We start from the raw sequence: 13983 nt of genomic DNA, 5'->3' as shown, positions 1-13983 counted from the left end.
CTGAGGTAGAGGAGCCCAGCAGCTCCTTAGTAACAGACACATACACCCTGTTTATAAAAGGAGTGATAATGCAGGCTATTCATCTCTGCTGTTATCATACTTTACAATGCTACTGCACTATAATCTGGTGTAATAACACTGCAATAACATACTATTTATTCATTTATTAAAGCAGAAGCCGCACTTTACCTGTCACCACCTTACTGTATATAAGATACTGTATAAATCACCTAAAATCTCTCCTTTATTTTTTACCATCCACTGTATATATCTGGATGCACTGAATATACTTCATGCACCTTTTCCTCCTTCGTGCAACTTTTGTTTGTTTATAAGAGATGATGTCACAAGTGAATTTCTCCATTGTGAGATCAATAAAACCCTATTCTATTCTAATGTTGTTTAATCGCCATAGGTTTAGCTTTCCACACACATACAGACTGAATGTATTAGGGATAGCCGTTACAAGGGAAACCCTATTTTGATGTTTACTTTAGTTGTCTTTTTCTTTTTGCTATTGTTTTTTTTCCTCTGTTTTCTTTCCCTCTTGACTCATGAAGGTGTGGAAGCAGACAACTAGGAGTTACTGTATATCTTCTGTCATTTGTGTTACTTTTTTGCTTTCTTTTCTGCTTTCTTTTCTATCTCCATCTCTTTCTCTTGCCCCATTAATTCGTATCATCTCCCTTTCTCACCTGCCTTTCCATCCCAGGGTCCTTTATATACCATTTTATTCCCTGAATCGTTTTCAATAAATGTTCATATACATTATTACCAAGGGGAGTCTTATGGTAACAACCTTAATGCTGGTCTGCTTGTGAGAGCAAATGTGTGCGGCTATTTTCTAGATTCCCAAAGCTATATTAGCAAAACAGGACATTAAAAAAAAAAAAATGAAAGAAAAACAATAACAGACCATAAACTCCAGTCTTTTAACACTTTTAAACCACTGGGAACAGCCAACTGAAGCCCCTGAAAATGTAATTTGTTGAACTAATCACTGTGGAAAGGTCAAGGAGTGGGGTTTCAATTCAACTTTTCTTTTTCCTTTTCTTCTCTTATTACATTTAGCAAATATCATCAGGAATTTTCTCTTAAGAGCACCAAATAAATAACAAAAAATGTGAAGTTGCACATTTAAAGAGCATCCATGCTTGTAAATAAAAGGAGAAGCACTCATTAGTTCTGATTTCATCCATCAGACCACATGACTCATAAACGCTCGGTATGTTTGACCTTTACTAATCAACAGAAGTTCAGATGAGGAGAAACTGCTTCTGGGCTAACTTTCAGCTCGTCGTCCAGGTTACATGAACTGCTAAGCCGTTTACTCCCACTCAAACAGACCAGGTAATCCTATCAACAGCCCGGTCAGCATGCTGCACCATTCATATACACTATGAGTAATATGTAAGGCGTGGAATAATCCGTGTGAGGAATCACATGGATGCTGATCACAGGATCTGCAGAAATTCCACAGTAATCGGAAAAAAAGATATTTCCTCCTTTTTTCCACTAAATAGATCCTTTCAAGTTAAAATCTCTGAAGAAAGAAGGATCATAACCAAAGGCGTTACCAAAAACATTCCTGTAATCTGATTAAGTTGTTTATTGATGCCTAAATAATCTTTAATGAAAGAATTTCATGCAATTATTCATTCACTAAGTGTTCTTTAAGGACATGAAATAAGAAACAAAATGATTAAAATCAATGGACATGCTGGGAACAGTTAACTGGATCTAATTAGTGCAATTCTAACTATGAAGTTACAATAAATATAAACTCAAAAAGGAAAGGCGTAGATGCAATTAACAGGAAATGAAAATAAGTCTACTTAGCCATTTAGCATTTCAGAATAAAACACTTTATTCCCTATGTAAAAGTTTTAAAATATAAAACAATGTCTTATTGAAATTTTAAATCATTAAAATAAGACTTAAAGTCATTAAAGCCATCTGTTTTGATGATAAAGACGTTTATATTGAAAGTTTGTAGGATAAGTTACTTTAAACTAATCTAAAAAGACACGGTGAAGACGGTGGCTTTTTAAATATAATTACACATAAATGATTGTTAAACTTGGATTGTAATTTACAGTTCAAATCATTTTTAAAGCAGTTGCTATATTAAAATAAAGTTAAGTAATGCAAATTATGCAATTCTATAGGCAGGCGATTAAAGCTGGACCCACATAATAAGAGGTCGAGTACTGTACTGTTCTTTTATTTTGAAAGTAAAGTCGAATCAATCCAAGATATGTGTTGCTAGTTTATGGGAGCCGATTTTTAAAGCAAATATAGCTTTTTATTTCCCTTTTTACATGATCAAATAAAACAATGATAAGAAAGACTCACAGCAAAGCTGCTAAGTGCACATCTAAAACGACGATACAGGAAAAAAACACTAATATCAGCCAGCCAATGTTTCAGTCTACTTTGAGTGTGAGGTTCCCACAGTCCATAATGATTTTTGGAGACATGTCTGCACCTGTCAGTTTATCAATAAAAAAAAGAAAGAGGATAAACTGAATATTGTTTTTTTTTTCATCGCACAAAAGTTGAATGTCACATGAGCTTCCATCAGAAATGACTTTTCGTAACAAAGACTAAATGATCTTGTTCTCTTGCAGCCTTTAAACATGCTGCTATATCGTCATTTCCTCTAAAGAAATAATACCAGCAGAAACAAATCAGGAGTCATGTGCTTCATTTAGAGGATACAGCGTCTGTGTGGCCTGACTGTGGTTAATAAACAGGCTGCATGACCTCAAAAACACAAGTCCTGTTTTATTTTCCAATCTAAAGAAACTGCAAGCTAATCATTTACCCAGCTGAGTTAGAGTTGAAATCCAGCCAGCAGTTTTGAGAGACACACCTCACAGCTCACATGAGATTTATTTTTAGTGGTTTCCAGGGAGGTTAACATCCTGGTTAATGTTTAGTGGTCTGTAGGTGGTTAACTATTAGGATAAGAAATCTCTAAAAGTTTTTTTTCTTTTTTTTTCCAGCCCAATTTAAATGGCAACATTTAATTACAGAGCTTCAAGTACTACAATGCTTAAATGTATGTATGTGGTGCATTCAAGATAAAAAAAAGATTTACAGTTTACTGATAAACCAGTGTTGAAATTCTTAAAATGACAGTAAGATATTTAAACAGAATAATATAGGTTTTTCACTCATCAAATATCACAAAATGGTTAAAAGGTAAATAAATAATAAATATATAATGCAGAAATGGGGTCATTTCTTTGACTTTAATTTTGTTTATTGATTTATTTTGCCTGTCTGGTGTAGCATTTCAATGCAGACTTGTAGAGAGGAAGGGTGAAAATTGAACAATTTTGTGTTTCACATATATTCACATTCGTGAAAATGGCTTATTACTCTTTATCTTCGAATAAACGACTACAAACACACACACACACACACACATATATATATATATATATATATATATATATATATATATATATATATATATATATATATATATATATATCCCCAGCAATTTAACCATGGTTACGAAAGTATAATAATAATAATACTATTCTGCTTCTATATAAAAAATCTAATAAGGAAAATGTATTTATTATCTATTATATTTTACTTATCTTTTTAGGAATCGAATCTTTAAAACAAAAGTCTGAAAACTGAAGGGCTCTTTGTCGCCCCCAGCTGGCCGGCCTAAGGACATGCAGAAACATGGTTACTGCCTCAAACTGCAAACAGGTAGAAAAAAGTTGTGAACTGAATAAAACCACATCAAGATAGGCAACGTATCAATCCAAAACTATTACGTTGCTTCCAGTTAATGATTTTGACAAAACTTCAGGACAGATCAAAGGTTGGAACTGATCTTATTACGGAGAGTTTACCGCAAACTGTTGTCCGATAATACAAGTACCAGGCGCGTCACTCTTACGAGTTCAGTAACCGATTAAAACTCCGGGAAAATAGCTATTTTGTTAAAAGCACTCATATTGTATCTGTTTGGTATAAGTACCTGTGTTTATATGGCTTACTGTATGGCTCCAGGCGTTCACATCCTCTTGTCTATCCTGGTAAAGTGCAATTATCCAGCACAGGCATGGTGCTGCCTATAGTGGGTCCCAGCTGCTGTGGAGCACAGGATCGGCTGATGACGCTCATATGACCGACTGACGGTCACGCCCGCCTCCTCTATGATTCCACATAATCCACAACATATGTAGCGTGGTTTACACATTTTTTTTCACGGGGGTGGGTGGAGATTGAATCTGCAATTGTTCTTCGTAGTTATTAAAAGAAAAGAAAAAAAAAAAAACATTATTAATGGAGTTTTTGTGACACTATATCTTTAAAAAGAAAGTATTGCCAATTAATGAAACTTTAAAGGATTTTCCTAAATGTATTTTTTCCATTAAAATAATTTAGTTTTTTCTTAGACTTGTTTCGTTTTTCTTTTTTTTTTAACCTTTATTTAACCAGGGGGGAAAATCCCATTGAGAATAAAAACCTCTTTTTTAAGGAAGTCCTATCAAAGAGGCAGCAAATTTAAATAAGAAACATTGATACATTAAAATACATGACAAGTACATAAAAAAACATCTAAAATAAAACAATTACAGATCATTGAGGCTGCTTCAAATTCTTTCACTTTTAACTTAAAAGCATTTAAAGATAAAAACTCAGTCAACTTCTAGTTTCTTTGTAATAAATTCCATGCATAAAGCTTTCTTCCCTAGTTCTCTGCGGGCAAAAGGAAAAGTGAGCAACAGCTGCTCCTTGGATCTTAGGGCATAAGACGCCATGCTTTTCTTTGTAAATAAGGTAAAAATGTAAGAGGGTGGTAATTCAAGAAGGGCCTTGTAATAAAAAAGTGTACCAATGACACTGCCTTCTCGTAGCCCCATTTAAAAATGTGGACATGCAAGGATGCATGTCTTCATCTAAGACAGAAGTGTGTTGATTTTTTAATAAGTAATAAACTGGTTCTTGAAGAGCAGCTACTCTCCTAAATTTGCTCAATGCTAATTTTATGCCATTCAAAAGAAGTGTACAGATTGTTCAACAGCAAATAAAAGTATACATGTGACATCTATTAGGTCATTAATCTTGGAAACAACTTCCCATTAAAAGTTTTGAAGATATTATGTGCATCAAATTAGAAAACAAAATTCTACTCTGTTATTTTCAGTTTTTCAGCAAATAATCTTACAAAACTTGGGACAGTCTTTCCTTATTTGACGCTTCTTTGCAGTAATACTGCTAAAAAACCTCAGTGATAAAAGGGTGAAATTCTTAATTCAACAAATGAACCAGAAGATAAGCTATGTGTAAACAGAAAATGGCAGGATTTGACTGATGTATTCCCTGATATCTTTGTAACTTCAAACCACTGGGGGTGGAATATGGTATTACTGCCTCACATGCTTAACATGCTCTGATATCACATGTCTCATTTGTAGCAACTGAATGGGCTATTGTAAGCTGATTGGGGCATTTTTGACTTCCATTATTAGAGATTTGTACAACTCTTTACCCTCATTCTGGCACACAGAATTCACCTTTGGTTGTATCATAATGTGGCATAATGGGCCTGTAAGAGTTGATAGAGAGAAAACCTTTAAGAGGCTGGAGAAACCCGGCAACTTGAAGACCGAGTTTTGCCTCTTGGTGGAACAACCCAAAAACTATAAATTCAGATTTAAGCATACTAATGTGGGCCAGAAAAAATACTCCAGACAGACAGCTGGATTTATGATAAAAAGGAGACTTTATGTTTAAACAAAGGCTTTGTTTAATTGTATTTGTGATAAGTAATTAAAAAATCTTTTCATGCAAAAGAAAAAAAAAAGATTTGGAAAAGCTTTTTATGTGAATGTATCAATTTTCTGCATCCTTTATTCATCCAACCAGATGGTTCTATCAGTTTTCCCTGCCTTCTTATCAAATATTTTAATATCGAATATATTTATTTCGTCTTTTTGATTTTTCAAAACAATACAATGCATGCATATGTCTCTATATACACTGTGTATCTCCATATATAACTAATCATGTTGGGCCACTACAGCACAAGTACAGTTTAAATACTGCAGAACACCAGAGGAAGCTACTAACACTGAAGCTGGTAGCTAAACTGAAGTTCATTATTATTCATAATTATACTATTAAGATTTTCTTCTGAACTATTCAGTATCAAACACTTATTCATTTAAATTTTGGCCAAAATATAAACAACCATTATTCCTTTTTAATGCCTTAGGACTCTTAAGAAGAAAGGCATTAGGACCACCTTGGATTGAGAAAAGAATAAAGAGGAATAATTTATATACTTATCGTACACTGATTATTGACATCTTAAAACAGGGCTAAGTTGTGAAACATCTATTAGAGAATGATTAACTTTAGTTTTTGTAAAAGGAAATCAACATTTTGGCAGTTTTTATTGGTTTTTGCATAACATGATTTATCTGTGGCAGTTGTGTGTTTGTTTAGTTTAGGGCAACAGTGGAAGAGGTTTGACCAGGGGGGCAATCGTAGAAGACACATTGTAATGGGACAAAAGCGGTTTTAGAGATGTGAACACTTTAAGGCATTTTAGACCTCTACATCACAAACATTATCAGGAAGTTGTTAGTAATAGCAACCACTCTGAGTCTATAAACCTCTTAGATATTAGACCTGAAGAAGGCAGGAAATGAATCATAGGGAACATGATGACTGGCTGATTTTAGAAGCTGTGGTTTCGGGCAGCAGCTTCATAATGTAGTGACTTTACTTTAGTAAAGATGAAGCAGCACTGTTTGGACTTTTATTCAAGCAGCCAAACTTATTCTCAGTTTCAGATTAAGAAGAAAATGCAAACAAAGTTTACATAGAATCAATTATCTGTAACCATCTGATATGTTTTTTATTAAAATCCCCCCTTTAGATAATCACTAAGCAATCACTGCTGTTAAATAACCTGTTGTTTTGATTCAGAGGCACACCCAGCTGCTGTGGTACCACTGCTGGCCACACCGGCTACAAGTCACAAAGGTCATTGCGTCCTCATCAGGGCCACCACGCCTCACCCACGCAGGCAAAAACAGGGCTCCTCTAGACACCTGTGTCACCCTGCAGTCTGATCCTCCACATCTTTTGCAGTGGATCTTCTTCGTCGGTGTACCCTCCAACCCTTGGGGGAGCTGCCTCTCGCTCACTCCTTGGGACGAGTATTCCTCCCGTAGTTGACGCAGTTCAGCACTGGCCATCTCCTCTACAGACATTCGGGCGAAAACCTCAGGAGCCAGAGAGCCACAAAGGAGTCCTTCCCTTAGGTGGCCATTTTTGGGATTCCTTAGATTGGCCAGCTTGCACCTTATGCTGGCTTTGTATTTGAGATGGCTGGCTCCGTGGAGGTTGTGGAGGTGCTGCTCGATGCTTTTAGCGAGCTCTGGTGCTTTGTCTTGATCAGGAGGCTCAGGGTGGAGGGCGGCAAGCAGGAGATTAACACATTTAGTTCTCACAGAGTCACAAGAGCTGGGGGCCTTTACTCCAGTGGAAGTGTGACATCCCCGTTCTGATGAACTTTCCTTACTAGCTCCAGAAATCTGTTTAAAATCTGGAAGAGAATCCCTGGAAACACTATTATCCCCTATCGGTTCTAAAGAAACCCCACAGGAATTTCCAGAACCCGTGCTCTTACCCAAACATTTGTCTTCCTGCCTCTCTCTACTGTACTGCCTCTTCCACCTTGACAACAAACTCCTTGCTTTTTTCTTCACACTACTCCCCGAACAAGTTTTTAGGAGTTTATAAAGGACTTTGACGATATCCGTTGTTTCCAGCTGCTCCGGAGTTATATTCGCCTTATCAAGATCATCAAGCAGGGTCATGATGCTCCCGAAGCTTTGCTCTGCAGCTAACTTCTCTAGCTGAAGAGCAAGGTTGATCACTTCCTTTGTTTCCATTGTGTCTATAGAGAGAGGAAGCTGAAAGTTACAACATCATACGATGACAACAGCCCAAACAAACTAAACTTGACAGCTCAGGACAACTCTCATTTAAAAGCACTAAAATCAGATATAAAAACACAAAAAAGCTCACAAAAATCCAATGTAGGATTTCTCAAGGCTTCATGTTGGGCCACTTTAATCAAGATCCATATGCTCCCTTGGTAAGATTAAAGAGTATGGCCTTTTACAACATATTTTTGCATATCTGTCTGGTATATTTATATGTATGTGAAAGATTGTGATCTCTTTCACTCGAAATTGGAAGGTAACTTATGGCTGTACCACTGTTATCTAAGGTTCTTTGAGACAGCAGATGAGGTACAATAGGTACCACTTTTTACCAACTAATTTAGGTTCTGCTTCATCGGTGGTTTGAGGAGTGATGGAGTGATCCTGAAAAAGTGTCACTACAGGTTATCTCTATTTAGAAATCTCCTGTTTAAGCAAAATTTTATTGTCATTCGGTCGTTTGTTCAATGAAAGTGTCTTAGTTTAGTATATATGTTGCTTGTACAACCCATTACCTTTCCAGAACAGGAACAGCCTTTCCAGTATTGTGATGTAAATGACCTCATAACCTTCATATATTTTGGATTTGATAACTGAGAGCTTTGTTCTGTTTTTTTTTTAAGTGTACACACCCATGTTAAAAATATCAGGGTTTTCTCATAAGCAAATATAAGCAACATGTCTCTTTTTTCTTATCATTCTTAATACAGTCTAAAAATACTGCTTTAATTTATGGCTTCTTGTAAAAATGGGAGAGCAAAAAACTAGCATATTCTTCTATTTTTTTTGCAGGTTAGATGATTGTAAAAGTGTCTGGATGAATGAGGATGGCCCCAAAATATATATTCTGCTATATTTTTAGGATATAAGAAAAATGCAGAGGTAAAATAAATTATTATTGTGTCCTCACTTGGTTTTCAGCAGTAAATGACAAATCAACTCACCCCGTGAAATTACAAGAAATGCAGGGAGGCAATATGAATTGTCTTTCAGTGGGCCCCAAATTCGTTGAGGGGGCCCCTGCTTAATATTCAAATGCTACTGCCAGAATGCCAATAAGATAGCAGGGAGATAAACCGTTTCATAATGGCCCTTGGGTCATGATACTGCATCCCGGTTTGTAAAAGCCTGCAGAGGTTTTAAATTCTGGAAAGCGCAAAAGTCTTGGACTGAGTCAGAGTTCCTGGATAGATGTAAAGCATCAAAGAAGTACTTATCATTACAGTCTGACATCTCATCTGTTTTCTTTCTTTTTAATTTGCATTTCCTCCTGTTTTTTTTAAAGAAATGTTTCAGTTAGTATCATTTAATACGATCCTCTAAAGTTTTCCCCTTTTGTTCAGCTGTAAAATGTATTAATTCAACTCGGTAAACTGGTAAACAAACAACACAATGGTAAGTTTCAACATGGGAGAATGTTTTGGCATAATTCCGTGAATGCAGAGCAAAGAGCGCTCTTCCAAAAGTGCGCGTCTTTTTTACTGATGCAGATTTAAATATATCTATGGTAAAAATTACCGGGTTTTCCTCATGGTTTGCAGCTTCTTCCTGCATAGAAATCCGCAAAACAGGGAGCAGCCATGTTGTGTATGTAAAAAAACAACAACATAAAAAAACACCTAACGGTTTTTATCACTAGATGGTGCTATTGGTTCATATTGACTTTCATACTTAAGTCTAACAAAGATTGTGCGCAGAGTGACTCAAATCTATTTTAATGAGGATATTATCCTTGATGAAGCCAGTTTGAGTATAATGAGCCAATCTGGATTAAGTTCTCAGTCATAACAGACTTTTTAAATATATGATTTGCAAATGTATTACATAAGATCCTTGATTCTTTGTTTTTCACTCTGTTATTCATCAAAATATGAACTGCAAGATTATAGTTTTTCATAAAGGATTTTTGCTGTGTGTATTCAGTATTTCAGGTTCTTCCCACATGAAGCACAAAGGTTTCTGTTTATTTTATGTGTCACTGTAAACAAAGATGGATTACTCAGTCTGTGTAGACGTCAACCCTTTAAAGCTGTCAATGAAAAGAGATAATGAGCCATAATCTCTAAATATATGAATGTAACCTAATTTATTCTGGATAAGTATGACTACGTCGGAGCCTCTACGTGAACCATGGACCAAATGTTTGGATACAGCAAGCAGAAACTTGTAGCTGCAATGCAAAAGCAGAAAACAGGCCCCAAGACAGGAATTCGAGAAGGTATCTCATAGCAAGACGAGACAAGTCTTTTTTGCTGTGGTGCAATAATATGTTATGAAAGAGAAAGATGATTGAATGTTTAGAATCATCTCTGGCTGTCAGGACTGATTTTCTTCTGTACGTCAAAGCATTGCAGTGAACACCTTGCAGGTGGTTGTTATAAGGCTGTTAGAGTCAGCAAACCAGTTTCATGTAATTATAGATCTGTGATTTATGACAGGAATACACAACAGAGGAGACAGATAGACAAAGATAGGTATTATCTGATCTGAAGGGAAATGTGACTTGGTATCTCACTTATAAGATAAAACAATGTTCTTCTGCCTCTACATAAAAACACTGAAGGACATAGTACAGCCATTAGAAATTGAACTTTATTGATCTCACAATGGAGAAATTAACTCTCTGCTTCTAACCCATCCCCTTGGGGAGTAGTGGGCTGCCGTTGTGTGGCGCCCGGGGAGCAGTGTGGGGTTAAGGGTCTTGCTCAGAGACCTAGAGTGCCGGCTGTAGGGATCGAAACGGTGACTTGCAACCTTTTCAGAGCACAAGCACACAGCTCTAACCACTAGGCAAACACTCCCCAGGTTACCTTTTGACTTTTTTTAGCCGAGAAAGTTCTTCTGGATTTGAGCTTTTGTAGGTTTCCGTGTTTGTGTTTCCCCTCAAACCCCAACTTGATAATCAGATGGCCACTAAAACACTGAGTCTGGTTCTAAGAGCGGTTTCCTTCTGTTAAAGGGGAGTTTTTCTTTCCCCTTTCAGAACATGAATGAGTGCTACAAGGTCAACAACACAATGCAAGCAACTGTCCACTGTGGCTACATGCTCATCCAGGAGGAGGGACTTCTGCATATCAAGACTTGATGCAATCTATTTATTTTTTTGTTTTGTTTTTTTTTCCTTTTAGTAATTATAATAGAAAACAGAACTTGAATGCATTGTTTGATAATTTACTTTTTTTCCAAAGTGTTTTGGGGTAGTAGGCTATGTGTTGTAATTCTCTGCTAAATTAATAAACCGCATTAAATGAAATTATGTAAGAGAATTCTGTACTTCTATGTTGAACTCCTTGCAGACAGTTGTTTAGCTATAGTTGGGATGTTCAGCAGACCGACTCCTCTTATTTCTTCATTAATTTCTAAGCACAGATCCCCCATGCCATACTAAATGGCAGAAATTTGCTCTTGTAGCTATTAAATTGACAGCTTCCCAGATTTTTCTATGACTGTTTTTTGCATTTCAGACTCTCATGCTGATGTAGAGTCATCTTTATGTGAAAATAACAATATTGACATTTAAAGCAGTTTAATGCTAATGTCAGTCCTTTAAAAAAAAAAAAAATCTGATATCTTACAGATTCTCTTGGCAAATACATACTCTGCCACTAGTTTCACAGTTTCAATATCAAATTTTAATTGATATTAGTCAGAATGTTACAATAGGTTAGTCAACTTTCAGAATTACAGACAGGGCTTCTGTGCAATCTTTAAAAGTTCTTGGAATCAGTTTTGATATTTTTCCCAATTTTGATCAAATTTCTGCGTTTTTAAGAGAGTATTCCTTATTATTTTAATAAAATCGAAATATATTATAAAGCTAAAATGTATCTTCATATTGATTTATATTCACCTTAATTTTTTATTAACCTCATCAGAGGTTTTATCCAATTGATTGTTCATGAACAGAAAATACACTATGCTATTAATTCAATTCAGTTTGTTTATGTACAACATTTGTCATCTCAAGACACTTTACAGATCTTATTAACACATCAAATAAGGCTAATTTACTGATTTTTGCTTTTTTAAATGTATCATGAAAAATCTAAAAGAAGTAGAATCTGAAATTTTGAAATGTACAATGAGTACCTGAAACACAGTTTACAATTTAACAGATGCAACCAGTTTGTCAACTCGGTGGCACCAGCCATCTTCTAAGGAGCAATTTGCTGGATCATCAGCGTATCTTTAGCTGAGAGGAGGAAGGGAGATAATCTAATAAGGAAAGTCCCCTCTGTCCTCAAAATCCACTTCAAGTTGTGGGAGACAGAAGGACTCTGGTAAAAAATAACATCTCTGACACCATACATGAAGCTGTGTCAAAGCTGGAGAGCTTGTTCCATGATACACTCCTGCACCCTAGGTGCACAAAAAAGCGTTTTCAAAGATCGTTCCTTCAAGCTGCTGTTAAACTCTACGCAAAAGCCTTGATAAGATTTTACATCCCTGTTTTTTTTTGCATAGTATCCAATTCTTGTAACTAGTCTGTTTTTGCTTTTATGCACAAATGTACATGCAAGATTTGAACATTCATTATCAATGAATGTTCAAATCTTTTCTCTCCATTCATTGCAGAAAGACTGTATTTATCCTGCACATACCTCTCACTGTTTTTTGACAGGAAAGTGTCTATCAGCTCGAGGCATTTCTTCTTATGTGAATGAATCATCATCTTTCTCTGGGTTGTATTCCTCCCCGATCTTCTTCTCCTCCTCCTTCTCTGAATTAGAGTAGCCCTGCCAGGAATTGAGAAAAAAATATTGTCTAAAACATGTTTAGTTTTGAAATGCATGCTCACTGCTTCAGCAGAAAGGAGTCAGGGTACTGTCATCTGCAGCACCTTTGTAGGCCCTGAGCAGCCTAAAAGTCTCAAATTATTATAATTGCGTAGGATGCAGAAGTTTGTCTTGGTCCGTCTATCTCTACAGTTGTGTCCTGCTTGTGTACAGAAGCCTCGCTTCTGGCAGTGTGCCCCAGGGCAGCTGTGGCTCGCATGTAGCTTCCCACCATCAGTGTGTGAATGGGTGAATGAATGAAGCACTTTAGTGTCTCTGAAATAAAAAAAAATGCTATATTTACCAATCACCACATACTTTACCTGTACTTTTGGCCATTATGGATGGGAAATTGATGGCAATGTTGTGACATCATGACTTTATGTATGTTTCTGCATTTCTAGGCACCCTCATCCTTAGAGCCACACCCTTGGCTGCCAAAATCCAAGCAGTGGATTCTGCTGGAGAAGACGACATCTCTCATATTTTTATTTGTCTTTTACTGATAAATCTTTAAAAAAATTAAAGCATTTTCACATATTTGTCAGGTGATTTCAATGCAAAATGACTGTCAGTTTAAAATGAACAAAAGGTGATATTTGTTACATGGAACGAAAAAGTAACATTAAAATAGTTTTGATCCTCGGGTTTATTCCGGAAAACTCATCAAATTTCAATTTAAATAAATATCATAAAAGATTTCTTTTTTGACTTTTAAAGTCGATTTTGCATCATTATGACCTAAAGGCATCGTGCAAATGCACGTTTCTTTCATCAAAGAATTAATTTTTTTGCCATTTTACCAAAATTTCTATTACATTCAAAATTAATTCTTACTGTTCAGTCTCCTACTCTTTTAGTTTTTTTATTTTTTATGTTTTACCCATGCACACCTATGCATGCTCCATTAAGTTTTGACTCAGCTGTGTGTACAATGGAACTTCTCCATGTTAGGGATGGAAATCACCCTTGTGAGTCTTAATCAAAAAATTTGCTTTCAAAATTCATGTTTTTTCCCACAGATAGCGATGAAATGCCCTTAGGGAAAACTGCACCAGAGTCTCTATGGATAATAGCTCCAGGGCTGGTAACTCTTTACTCTGCAGCCTTTAAAGCTCCAAATGGAAGTTAAAGCTTCTAGGAAGCTTTTAGCAGTGTTAATGTTTACATTTCCAGATCAGAGTGCACATTGTGATAACAGTAAGATATTGCAT

At 36.0% G+C, this 13983-nt stretch overlaps 2 protein-coding genes across 4 annotated transcripts in view; both read right to left on the bottom strand.

Annotated features, from left to right (window-relative positions):
- The window catches only part of LOC107095747 (ras-related protein Rab-9A-like), an 8981-nt gene extending 4837 nt beyond the window's left edge, over positions 1-4144 (bottom strand). Inside the window, exon 1 of one of the 2 annotated variants that reach the window (XM_015392004.1) lies at positions 4007-4144. The gene's annotated coding sequence lies outside the window, so the exon portion shown is untranslated. The remainder of the gene's footprint in view (positions 1-4006) is intronic. The other variant, XM_015392005.1, reaches the window with a different exon arrangement.
- Positions 4145-5753: 1609 nt separating this feature from the next.
- tceanc (transcription elongation factor A (SII) N-terminal and central domain containing) lies at positions 5754-12730 on the bottom strand. 2 transcript variants are annotated; one of them, XM_015391978.1, is made up of 2 exons: positions 12596-12730; positions 5754-7945 (listed from the first exon to the last, which is right to left on the bottom strand). In XM_015391978.1, the coding sequence occupies exon 2, from the start codon at positions 7938-7940 to the stop codon at positions 6966-6968; it is 975 nt and encodes a 324-aa protein (XP_015247464.1). In that variant the 5' UTR covers positions 7941-7945; positions 12596-12730; the 3' UTR covers positions 5754-6965. The 2 variants fall into 2 exon arrangements, with proteins under 2 accessions (XP_015247464.1, XP_015247463.1); XM_015391977.1 differs by lacking the exon at positions 12596-12730 and adding an exon at positions 9513-9611 and having other exon boundaries at positions 5755-7945.
- Positions 12731-13983: the final 1253 nt, after the last annotated feature.

Source organism: Cyprinodon variegatus, unplaced genomic scaffold (assembly GCF_000732505.1).
Source record: "Cyprinodon variegatus isolate N-32 unplaced genomic scaffold, C_variegatus-1.0 Scaffold568, whole genome shotgun sequence".
NCBI lineage: Eukaryota > Metazoa > Chordata > Actinopteri > Cyprinodontiformes > Cyprinodontidae > Cyprinodon > Cyprinodon variegatus.
This window is presented reverse-complemented; position numbering and strand designations above follow the sequence as displayed.

What these genes read in the sequence shown, in the direction of transcription:
- tceanc (XM_015391978.1), bottom strand. Translation starts at nt 7,940, where the DNA reads ATGGAAACAAAGGAAGTGATCAACCTTGCTCTTCAGCTAGAGAAGTTA.